This window comes from Phymastichus coffea, unplaced genomic scaffold (genome assembly GCF_024137745.1).
Source record: "Phymastichus coffea isolate CEN01 unplaced genomic scaffold, Cenicafe_Pcof_1.1 PCOF00083, whole genome shotgun sequence".
In the NCBI taxonomy this organism is placed as follows: domain Eukaryota; kingdom Metazoa; phylum Arthropoda; class Insecta; order Hymenoptera; family Eulophidae; genus Phymastichus; species Phymastichus coffea.
The window spans coordinates 658,710-672,013 of NW_026706894.1; the positions used below are offsets into that span (position 1 = coordinate 658,710).

General features: G+C 37.3%; 1 protein-coding gene across 2 annotated transcripts in view; it reads left to right on the plus strand.

Annotated features, from left to right (window-relative positions):
• The window catches only part of LOC131668788 (neural-cadherin), a 75,976-nt gene that overhangs the window by 53,692 nt on the left and 8,980 nt on the right, over positions 1-13,304 (plus strand). For both annotated transcript variants that reach the window (XM_058943223.1, XM_058943222.1), the window contains exons 14-19: positions 11,240-11,383; positions 11,474-11,589; positions 11,891-12,055; positions 12,191-12,328; positions 12,728-12,914; positions 13,056-13,289. In XM_058943223.1, coding sequence (XP_058799206.1) covers positions 11,240-11,383; positions 11,474-11,589; positions 11,891-12,055; positions 12,191-12,328; positions 12,728-12,914; positions 13,056-13,289 — 984 coding nt within the window. The remainder of the gene's footprint in view (positions 1-11,239; positions 11,384-11,473; positions 11,590-11,890; positions 12,056-12,190; positions 12,329-12,727; positions 12,915-13,055; positions 13,290-13,304) is intronic.

Sequence of the window (13,304 nt, forward strand, 5' to 3'; positions counted from 1 at the left end):
ATTCACTATGGAACTCTGTAAATTAATATCTGCTTCTTTAATAAACAATCGCTGAAGTACTTGGCAAGCATAAAAAACCCACACATTGTTATAGCGATTCCAAGTTTTAATGATACTCGCCGAGTAAACGAGATACATAGAATTTTTTTTGCTCTCCGAGCAATCATACGTGGATGTTTCTCTGCATACACGCGTGGACAGCTACGTTTACTTTTGTAGAAAGCCGCCTCGTGCGGAAATTAAATCGAATCTTGCCGTGAACCGAGCTTTAATTACGCTTTCCTGCAACACGACACGTGCAAAAACCACTCGGGCTCTCTCTCTCTCTCTCTCTCCTCGCGAGTACGTGAGCATGTATTTCAATTAGTATCACGCGCACTAAAGATTTCGCAAAAGTAATGTACCAAAAAGACAGTTATACGACAGCACGTGTAGATCTAAATTTGCATTCCCGTGGTAATTATTACAGATTTCATCGAGTTTTTTGTCCCACACTTTCAGGCTCATTTTTTTCCAAGCGTTCGCCATAGCACTGACTCACATTTATCCTGCCCCATGAATTTTATCTCGGCAATAAATGTCAAAAGCTTGCGCGCGCGTGTCGTGCATTGACTGAGCGCATTTCACGCGCGAGCTTTGAGCTCTTTTCTCTTTCTCTCTCTCTCTCCCCCTCCTTCCCTCCCTCCCTCTTCTCTCGTTCGTGCAATCAAGCAACGTGTCATAAAATTTGATTACTTCTGTGGACTTTTGAATTTTTTTTGTTCTCTTTACTATTGCAAAAAATGGTATTTTTTCCTAGCTCATTTGGCGGGTGTGTCGCATGTTTTTCGTTGAGAGTTGTGCCCAATGGATTGCACCCATTGTATAAATTTGAATAAAAAAAATAACATGAAATTCTCTCGCATTGTCCGCTGTCGTAATAAATTATTGAAGTAACTAGGTTTCATAATTACTATAATATACTTCTGCAAAAGTATGAAAATACACGCAACACTTATATGTACCAATTAGCGCCGTAAAACGTTTATGTGTTCTACAGACTTCCTGCTTTCATATATAAGTATCTGCAGAAATTCGCAGTTGTTAATTCGAGTTTCGAGACATTATAACTTTACGAGCACAATTTCGCAGTCGAGGAAAAGCGCGCGCGCTACCTTTTAAATATATTTCGCATTCGAGAAGTTACAACGAACCCTTCTTTTTTCTTTCTCATTTTACTGTATTCATAGCTTTTATTAAGACTATTACCCTAACAAGATCTCAGAAGCTCATACATTTTGCAACGTACTCATTCTAAGCCCCTTCAAACTTTTCCAAACTTTCTTTTGTAATCCCGCATGCAAGGCAAAAAAAAAGAGCGTTTGAGCAAGAGCAAGAATCTGACGATGCAAACGGGATATCAGCTATTCGTGTAAGTTAATATTAACATTTAAATAGTTATTGATTAAGCTGGCGCTCTGACTGCCCGTGGAAAATCTTCTCCAATAGAGCTTCAGAAGAAAAAAAAAATAAAAATAAGCACCAATTTGTTTGAATGCCAATAAATTCATCGATCGTTCTTCGCAAATAGCACCATCTACTTAGTTCGCATAAGAACAAGCAAAACGCAAAATAAATAACGTGCATATCGAATTGGCTGTTTTGAATATATATGTATCGCTATGCGATAAATTTAAACGAGTCATGTTTGACTTTCGATTTATACTCATAACACTCGGAGCTTTTAATGGAATTGAGATCCATTGTGTGCATAACAAACACCTTCGTAACGATATGAGCGGAAGTTGAGAGCGAGCGAGCGAAAGAGAGAGAGAGAGAGAGAGAGAGAGAGAGAGAGGAAGAAGTGCATGCTCCAATTATTTTGTTGGCGAAAACCACGCGACCCTCTCTCTCTCTCTCTCTCTCTCTCTCTCTCTCTCCGCGTTGAGTTGCCTTTGGCAGTTGCTCACCTGTAAACAAGGAATATAGTTTCGTAATTGTGGCACAGAAAGTGCTTTATGAAAAATTTTTTTGCGATACTACCTACACATTATATTAGCTGCTGATGCTTTGATGAGTTTTCGGTAAATAACGATTCAATAATATGGTTCTGTGAGCAGGTTTTCGCTCAGAACATTTGCAGGAAATTCAATCTGCAAAAAGTATGTTGAAGACAATTTTTTTTAAACTACTGTTGTGCTCGGTGCTGATAGGAAAGTCGAATTTAGCAAGATTATATATATATATATAGTATATTAATATCCATAACACTCACCATCTATTATTGTAATTAAAACAAATTAATCTTCTGAACTCACATCAACAACAATCGGCATTACTGAGATATTTGACTGATAATTAAAAAATGAACTACTTGTCTAAATTTATAATTAATATATTGAATATATTGATTGAAAATTCAGTAAAAATATTGAAATCAAATACAAATGTCAAAAGCGAGAGATCAATGAACTAAAATCTCTGTCGATTGGACAAGCAATACGACTTCGTTTTCGCGTAAAGCTTGCTTCAAAGCTCGTATCTATTTAACTTCTATAGATGTAAGTTTCACGACGTCTTTTCATCATTTGAAGATTACAGTACGCGTAGCTTCCGCCCTCACGTAAGGAGCACTTCAATCCCTCTTGCCGACTGCCTGACGCGTACAAATGTTTCAGGCACTCTAATTAGCGCTTCCGTTTGTCTCGTACCTGCACGTTACATTTGGAAACTATCGCCAAATATACGCTAATGATTCCAAAAGAATTGACAGTAACGATAGCGACGTATTTGGAACATATGTGGATACGAAACGATATAAGGAATTGATTATAGCCGTGAAGTTAATCACAACAAAATTCATCTATAACTACACACTAACGATTAACTTTTAATTGCATTCTTAATTAAATGTCGATCATATTTGCTTGCAAATTTAACTCTACCCAATTGACACAATAGAATCGTGTTGATAAATAAAAAGTTCACGTTGATAATTTTGGAGAATTGAATTTTTACCAATTACTTTTGGCTCGGGGCAAACAATGCATCCAAAACGAATAAAGCGTTTGCGGTTAATACGACATGTCAACACAAACACACACACGCGCGTGCACACAAAAGCATGTTGTAGATCTCAGGAAAGAAAGAAATTAACCACCGAATTATTCGACCGCAATTCAATAGCTTTCCCCTTCTGCATATTATCAGTCTGCGAATTGCGTTGTCATCTCCGTCAGCATTGTCATCCACCTCGCGATTTCAAAAATACATTTAAAATACTCTCGGGCACGTTCAACCTATCTCTCTCTCTCTTTCTCTCTCTCTCTCTCTGTCTCTCTCTTTCTGTCTATCTCTTTATTGAATTTCACGACACGCCAGCATGTATTCGAGAGGTGGATGATGTTTTACGTGGCAAAATGTTTGAAAAATCTCTTCGTAACGTAGTTGGAACGTTGAATAAAGTTTGTCTCGTCAAAAAACAAAGAAAAAAAAATGTGTCGCGACAGAAGTTACGCATTGAATTTGATATTTTGCCACGCGTGCACCCATAAAGTACGCTGGAGCTTTCGTTTGTTTTTTTTTCAACAATCGAGTGCTAGAAGATAAGCGATGTGCGAAAATGTCGCATTCGTTTCAATTTCGCGCAAGCCAAACGGAAGAGCGGTTTCCGTACAACCACGCGCGAGCGACACATAAAATGCGCGAGCGAGAGAGCTCGCGAGCCCATGTTTTATCATGTTTTTCGCATGCACGTTTGGACGTTTGGTATACATCCACGAGCGCGGTTTTACATTGCATAACACAGATACGTCCTCGTTGAGAAATTCTCTCTTAAGAAAGTATGAAGAATCGCAGCCAGCTCTTCGTGTATGTATACGTATACACAAACATACACACACACACAAGCAGCGAGTGGTGCAATGGCTACTCGTTCTATTTTCTGGTAAGAAACCCACGATGGACTACTTCCGACGATTAAAAAATATTTATCATCCTACCCGATGAAGTTTCCTTCTCACGTTGCCTGCCCACTGCAATTTTTCGCTTGCACTTGCTTTTATCGCCCCTTCGACCTTCTTTTTTGTTCCTTAAGGACTCGTTTTCTTTTTCCTCGCTCTCGCTCATGACTCGCAAGCTTTACGCTGAGTCAATATCGTCGAACGCGTATTTTATTATTGTCGTTGTAACTTGCACGACGCATGTAAATAGGATCTACTCGCAAATTTTACAACAAATTGCGTGTTCATTTTTATTCGAACTAATCACCACAAAAAAGCACTTATTTTGAGGATGTATAAAATGAAAATTTGTTTTGTATTTTTCGTTTTTCTTATATTTTAACTTTATTCATTAAAAAGCTATTTTTTGTAATAACATGGAGCATTCGAAGTTTTTAGTTGAGGCTTTTTGCGAATGAAATATATGTTTTATCTAAATTATTCTCCGATAACTCTGAAAATGTTAAACTTTGAGAATATTCGTAAGGAGAGTTTGAAATATTTAAATAAAAAATTTACTGGATTCTGATGGAAAAACATTCAATATTCAAAGCAATTTCTACGTATATTCTAATATTAAATTATCTTCTGAGAAAAAATAACCTACATAGAAGTAACGTTGATTACTACTCCAATATTTCAGGCAATTTTCACCTTTCGGTGACGTCTTCTTATGGAATAATGAAAATGAAAAAAAGAGCTAGGAGTTTTGAGGAAAACTCTTTCCTTGCTCTGACGCGGGCACGAAAAGACCTCTGGGAAATCCATTGAGGTAGCGTACGCGAGCGTTGTGAAATCTTGAAGAGCGTTTTGCTCTATCCTTTTCTCGCTTGTACCACGAAAACTGGTATACAAATGTACCTGGTTTCCAAGCACTCATACTTCTCTATCTTACTTTTTTATCTTTTTTTTCAACTTCTTCGTCGCTGTCTTAATGAAATTGTCGCACAAGAGTGCTGCAGCCTTTTGCGCTCGCGGCGACGTAATCGCTATCGCGTTTGCCACGCTGTGTTTTTTGCGCGGCGGGAGAAAAGATGCGCCGCGGGGAGTTCTTTTGCCGTGTCGGCTTGCATTTTCAAGCGCGAGACATCAGTTCGCCTTGTGTTTAGTAACCGTGCAAGTGCTGGCTAAGTAAATGGGAAATTTTTCTGCCGTTCCTGTTGATAAGGAAGAAAAGGAAGTAATTTTTGTAGAATTTTTCTTTATGTGATATAATATATGGCAGAGGTATTGTACGTATAACTATATAATTAATTAAGTACATTACATAATTATTATGTATGGATAAATTATTTCTAAATGTATGATTATTTATCATTGTTTAGATGAATTCTAGATTTATTCATTCCTTTTTATAACAGAGAAATGGATTTAAAAGTGAAGCCAGGTTATTCGTGATCTCATTGACTGAACTATGGTCACGTGGGTTACTATGTATAACAGTATGTATGGGTATCTAAGCAACAGAAAAAGGATAAAATCCACATTTACCTAATCATATGGTAAAATAATCTTAACGCGTTTAACTACATTTATTCCCAGGACATATAAACTTATGGAATATTTATGTTATCAAGTTTAGCTTTGAATAAATATAATCAATAATAAAAAAATCATAAATCGATGTTTTAAATGAAGAAATGTGAAGTTACTTTAAACGTAACATACTGTCTTGATTCCCTTATGATTTGTTTAAATGATAAATTTTTTAATGGTGGAACGAAGGGAAATAGTGATAGATGGAAAATCACTTAATTTTAATTATATTCAGCAACGTTTCGTCAGCACATTTGCTGACCTCTTCAGGCTTTATTAATAAAAAAAAAAACAACAAATTATTAGATAACAATAGAGTTTTCACAAGTGAAGTTACTTTAGCTAATATGGTGCTGTGTAATTTCTTAAAATAATTTTGAGAAGTTAATTTTATAACTTTAAATATAAAGTCGAAAATGTGACGGATAACTAGATAAAAGATGATACAATAACAGTGATTGTTGAAAGTGAAAATTTTGAAATTCAGTTTATGAAAAGCACTACCCCAAATAAGCTGAAACTGATTACCAGTATTTTTGTCAACAAAATACATCTATTGATATAGGAATGTCGTACAAAAATTTTAGGATTCTAGATAAACATATGTTTAAATATAATGAAAATGTAATTGTCAAATGCAGCTCATGGTTTGAGTTATTTAAAAAATAAAAAGGAGAAACGAACTTAGTGTACATTCCATTACCTACAGCTAAACACCTAAATTAAATTCTGCTACATTATTATATTTGAAATTACAACTAAATCTACAAATATAATTTTAATTAAATATTTAATTGCCAATTAATATCGACGGATATTATCATATCAAAGCGTAGTATTGTTTGATGATGTGGTGTATTTTCGAATTGTAAATTTCGTCTATAAATAATTGTAATTTGATTTAAGTACATGAAACTAAATATTAGCAAAAGTGAAAGGTATGTGAAGCGCACTTGACGACACTAGTACACATGGATGGATAGTGTGATTTTAACATTCGAGCTAAATAAAAAGCCACTTTTCCGGAATATTTTTATTATCAATTCTCACAAATATTAATAACTGCTGAAACATAAAATTTGCTCAAAAACCATTTTTACTATTCTTCTCGCATTCATCATAATAAATGTGCATACGAAATTAGAATCGTTACAATGCAAATTGGCAATAGTTTTGGAATAATACATGCAAGAGATTATATGATCGGACGTTGGAAACTAATCAGAAACAATTACAAAATTGCACGAATTTCATCAGCGAAACGAATTTTTTATATAGTTTGAGTAATAAAGACTGCGCCTATCAACAACTCCGCGCAAGTTTCATTTTTCCAAATTGAGCATTGCGGAAAGGAATTCAACGTAAATGACCGAGAGAAAAGTTTTGATTTTTAAACTGTTACGAAAGCTGACTATTGGCTATTAATTTATAAAAGTTTGAGCGAAGAATCCGGTTATTTTTTCATCAAAACTTTTTCATGGATGAAAACAAAGTTTAATGAAATACGTGCGTTTTGATCTCGTAGTATACACTGCGCTAAGACGAATATTATTTGAGTATATCCACGAGCTTCCGGAATATTGTCGACGTGAAACGTGAGAGGGAAAAAGTAACGCTTGGAAAATACTGTATCGTTCGCAAGATGCGAACAATCGTAGCATCTGGCTAATGGTTTGCCTATTTTTTAATTCAAGATCAATAGCCACGCGAACGAGTGGAGAGATGAACGCGTGCGTCCGGTTATTGTCCGTTTTATGCGCTTTATTTGCTGAAAACTGGCACCGAGCGATTGTAATAAAAAGCGCAGCGGCCATTTGTTGTTTTCTTTTCAAGTCATCGGAACGTAAATAATCAGGTGGAAACAAAAGCTGCGAAAATTCGAAAAATATTCCGGGATCCCCTTGACCCAACACCGCGAGAACAAGGAAAAACAAAAAAGTAATATAGCCTAGTGTCGCAGTCGTAAATCGTGAAATCTGTAGGCAAGCAGTCGAAAACAGCAGCGGCGGCAGTAAGGCGTTTAGAATCAATGGAGGACGTTTTTTAATTTCGTTCATCTTAAGAGCGCTTCATATGCACCGCGGACCAGTCGCATTCAGGGCAATTCTTTAAAGAGAATAATAATGCGGCTTCGCCGGCAACGTTTGCGCGCGCGGACAGAGCCCCTAGGAATTGTTCTGCGCATTTCGCAGCTCTCGACCGTTCCCGATTCTCCTCTCTCTTTTTCCTCGTAACCATCACCTCTCTACATTTTTCTCTCTTTCGCGCGGTACGCCAGTAGCTTGCAGCTGCCCTTTCTTTTTTTTCGCGAATAAAAGGCGCTCGCGAATATTCTTTGTCACATCCGACTGGTGCCGTCGCCGTCGCGAGCGACGCTCATGAAAGCTTAATTGTGATATAACTAGGCGAAAACTCCAGCAGTAGCACTCTCCCCGGTGTAATGAATGAAATTCTTGCGGACCCTCTCCTCGTTATTTTTTAATTCTTGTGTGCGTTTCCCCTTCGGGTTCCTTCTTTTCTCGCGGCATTGTAGTCGCTAAAATTCTCGCGATCTTTAGCTACAATGCTTAATCAAATAAAAAAAGGAATCGTAAATGCAAACTTAACAAAGCTCGCTTCGTGCTTGCTCTGTGAGCCTTTGGAAATAGGCTCAGTAACTGACGTTCAAGCTAACTTCATAACCAATAACAGCGCGCTAAATTTATTGGAAAATTATTGAAACACCCACTGCACCAAGGATTTACTTATTATTATATATTTGCAACGGTGTAATGGTTTGCAAACACGGAATAATCGTAGCCAATTGAACAAATAGGTTTCGATGAATTTTACACGTACGACGTATATCTGATAGAAAGAGAAAATAGACCGACGCTTGAGTTTAGAACAGCTTATTTCTGCACAATTCAAAAAGACTAATAGCCAATCGATTGACATGTAGAATCAAAGTCGAATTGCCGAGTGCGTTGTGGGACGTGTGGTGGAATAAAAAGACGAAGCGATTGGAAGATGAAACGAGTGGCAGCAAAGAAATCGAACTCGAATCGAATTGAGGGTTAGCGCGCGCCGTATAAAAAAATTGGCGATTGCTCGGCGAAAGAGCCGAGAAATGAGGCTAGAGCCGAACGCTGCCGTGCGCCACTAGCGGCGTCGGGATTCTACAAAGAAGAGAAAGAAAATCCGCAGCTTTTTCGAGTCGAACGGCCTCCTTTTCGACGAACGAACTTGAAAGAGAGCGAGAGAGAGAGAGAGAGAGCTTGCACGTATTTCAGCGAATTGTATTACGCGCGCTGAAACTGTTCTGGCCTCCGGGACAACGAGTTAACGGAATAATATACCGGCAATAGAACTCTCCCTGATGAGGAAAACTCGTCGAGAGAATGGAGACCAAAGAAACAGCTCTCTGCACAATTGGATAATAAAAGTTTCATAGTGTGGAAACTCCGCAGGTATATGGAGAAAAATGAAAAAATTAGTTGAATCAAAACGTATGCAGAGCGAAAAACTGTGCGGAGAATACCCGCAAATTGCTGCACGTCAAACGCGCTGAGCTCTCAATAGAATCGATTCTACGAGCGTGCGCTGATTGTCAGTAACAATTGAAAAGCTTTTCATCCCTAGATAAATTTATTTTCTATTTTTCGCGATGCGCGGCTGAATTTTCGAAAAGTCACAGTGTGAAACATTGGGACGATTAAACGAACGAAAAAGGGAGAAAAAGCTCAGTTGTGTAATATGATAAAGTGAACAGGAAATATTGCGTAAAACCCACCGATTCAATAACGCAAAGGTAGAGCTTTCACGATGTGCTTGCGTTATATACGAGCAAAAGTATTTCGCGGAACGGTAAAGCATATTCGTTAAACGTTTTATCGCTTTCATAAATATTTTATTACGGTTCACCGATGATTCGAATTTTTTTGTTTGAAGTATGACAAAGCAGCGTTCGAAAGAAATGAATGTACTCTTTGTTACCAACGAGACGCGAATCTGAATTGCAAGCCATTTTTTTATTACCAGAGTTTTCAATTTCAGTCGCTAGACTTTTATTATCTACTTGATGATAATAAAAAGAATTCTAGAAGGTTTCAAATTGTGAAGCTAGGTATAGTGGCTGTCGAGTATGATTAGTAGTACAGAGCGATTTCAACATTGAGAAACGAGCTTGTTTGTTCGGTTGACATAGAAAAATAAAAAGATGATAAATATCGCTATTTGCAAGTATGACTTTACTCTATTTCAATTTGCATTAATTTCAATCTATCTTATCCGAACAGCAATTGATCCATTGACATTATTGTCCAATTGACGGATTCGCTTTTATTATTTTTTCTCGGAACGAAGTAAAAATAAGATAAAGCTCGTAAAGGATAGCTTCGAAAAAACTGAATTGACAATCCACTTGATTCTTGTCATTGGGTTATTTTTTTTCATACAGAGATGCTTTGTACCTCCTGATCGATCAAAGTCAAAACGAAATATTGAACGGAATAGAGTGAGAGAAAAAACGCGCTCCAGCGCCCAGTGATAACAAGAGCTTGATCGATTTCTCCTTCGCGCAGTATTAAAACTTGGTTCTCGTTTTTCTTCTCTCTTTCTCTCTTCCGTGACCCTTGAACGATCCTACTGGTGGCGTCTTATCGATGCATTCCTACCTAACGCCCGCCACGAAACAATGCTACCTCTATGTGACTACGACGACGACGTTTCTGTCCGCGACATTTTTATTCGAATTGCTCCATCGCATTTCCATACGAGGCAAATGGTTACAATGTTGTTTCTCAGTTATCGTATAAAATGCTTATGGATTGCATTTATCTTGCCTGATTAATCCTATGGAAAAGTTACAAACATATATGTACGCGTTTCGATGAACATTTTAATTTTTTTGCGAATCCGATTTACGATCGTATTTTTATAAAAACACTTCGCTTCAATCAACTTTGGTTTCACTCTATTTTTTTTGGGAGTGCGAATTCGGAACGGTATTTTTATGAAGATTTATAGCGGTGTTGATTTTACTGTTAGTGGATGCTTCTCCAGTAAATTTGTTTCTTCTTTTAAACATACTCTCCGAAGCTTTCAATTGATAGTTGAAAGAATAAATATAAAATATTTTATAGCGAATCATAAATTTTTTTTTATTATTTTTTTAAAGAACCAAATGGTTTTTAGCATGAAATATTCAATATTACAGTGGCATTTATACTGTCAATTTTACGTACCACTTAAATAAAAATTCATATACTTGCTAAAAAATAAATCCAAAATTTTAAAAAACTATCTCTGTAAACCGACTTCCATATCATATTACATTCGATTTTTCTCACGTGAAACAAAATATACTTATCTGATTTTCATCAACTTCAAGGGATTACTTATGATTTTAGTCGGATTTTTTCTCTTAACTTCTAAAATTAAATGCTATCGTAATCATAATTACTTATACTTTGAAGTAGATTCTCAGTTTTCCAGGTTGTAAAGACTATATGCTAAGGGTCTATAAGAAATCTTACCACTTTTATTTCTCCCGTGCTTGACATACGCAACGTTTCTTAAACCAAACTTTAAATAAATAATTCCCAGAAAACCTTAAGACGCGTTTAATCTTGTTTAGCAGCAGTGAAAGTAGTGAATAAATGAAGAAATTGTCAAAGGAATGATAGCCTGAAGTAATTACCTAAACAATTATTAATTGTTTATTATGATTTTTTTTGTTACAGTAACAAAGTTCATTCGTATTGGAATCGCCGATAAAAACGACAATCCACCATATTTCGACAAGGGTCTCTACGAGGCTGAGGTAGATGAAAATGAGGATATTCAGCACACTGTTCTTACTGTCACCGCCAAAGATCACGATGAGTGTGAGTCTCTAAAATTCGATTTCTATTCGCTGTATGTATCATTCTATCTTTTTTACGTTCGGAAATGAAAAAAAAAATCAAAATTTATAGCCTCGCGTATTCGATACGAGATCACGAGCGGTAACATAGGCGGAGCTTTCGCCGTAAAAAATATGACAGGAGCCATTTACGTTGCGGGAGCTTTGGATTACGAAACGAGAAAGAGGGTAAGTTTTAATTTCAATATATAATTTGTCTATGAATGGAAGTGCTTGAGCATCATCGAACCTATTAATCGGCTCTCAAACAATGCATTAGTGACGAGATAATTTAACACTCATGCTTCGTGAATAAACTCTATGTACAGCATTAATCTGGAAATGTATTCTATGCGATACGGATAAATCTCGCTGGTAGCTCAATCGCATTAACTATTCAAGTCCATAAATGGCATGTCAAAGCTTCTGAAGCGCTCGTTAATATGAAATCGAGCCATTAATAACTTGAAACTTGGGTAAATGCCGGCAGTACGAGCTCAGGTTGACAGCGTCGGACAATCTGCGGGAGAACTACACAGTGGTAGTGATTCACGTAAAGGACGTGAATGACAATCCACCAGTCTTCGAGCGCCCCACTTACAGAACGCAGATTACCGAGGAGGACGACAGGAATCTACCGAAGCGCGTGTTGCAGGTGAGTTATCGAGCTTCGACGAATGCACGTATGTGCGGCGATCGTTCGCTGTGCGCATCCGATAGCAAATATCGCGGACGTCGCGTATTTGTCTTTCCAAGCACGTATATTAACTCACCTATATGCTATATGTAGGTCACTGCGACTGATGGAGACAAGGATAGACCACAGAGCATCGTTTACTTCTTGACCGGCCAAGGCATTGATCCGGACAACCCGGCCAATAGCAAGTTCGATATCAATAGGACTTCCGGTGAGATTTATGTGCTCAAGGTAAATATATTTTACTTTTGTACGTAGTTAACAGCTCTGTTGGTTGTGCTAATCAAATAAAAATTTAAATGTAGTCATGAATTTTTTTTTGGGTTCGAGTTTACATAGTAATTATTATTTACCTTTGTAAGTGTAAATTTTGATATTTTTATCTTTTCATATCGATGTTGTTTTATCGCATTGAATCTTTTTCAATTTATACATGAACAAGTATCAGGTTCGAAATCCTAATAGTTACAAAACAAAAATACACAGTCTGGTAAAAGCACTTGTACGTAATAACAGTTATTTTGGCTAACATCTTCAAAAGTTCTCAAATCATTATCTTGTACCTGAGTCTATTGAGGTGGATTATTGATCAAACTAAGTAAAGATAATGGCGTTATCTGTATCTTCCAGCCGTTGGACCGCGATCAACCAAATGGCCGACCACAATGGCGATTCACAGTATTTGCACAAGACGAGGGCGGAGAAGGACTTGTCGGCTATGCGGATGTGCAAGTCAATTTGAAGGACATCAATGACAACGCTCCGGTCTTCCCGGCGGGTGTTTACTACGGAAATGTCACTGAGAATGGCACTGCTGGTAGGAAATATTGACATATACGATTGATAACTCACCCGTCGTTGTGAAATAAATTTTTAGCCCCCCTCACGAGAAAGTAACTCTGGTGCAAAGTTCGAATCGTAACAATTGTTTTCTCTTTCTCTTTGTGACAAACAATAGGTATGGTCGTGATGACAATGACAGCGGTAGATTACGATGACCCGCACGAGGGAGCGAACGCCAAGCTCATTTATTCTATAGAAAAGAACGTAATTGAGGAGGAGACCGGCTCTCCAATTTTCGAAATCGAATCTGAGACTGGAGTTATCAAGACCGCTGTTTGCTGCCTCGATCGAGAACGTACACCGGACTATTCTATACAAGTCGTCGCAATGGATGGAGGCGGGTTGAAAGGTACTGGCGTATTCC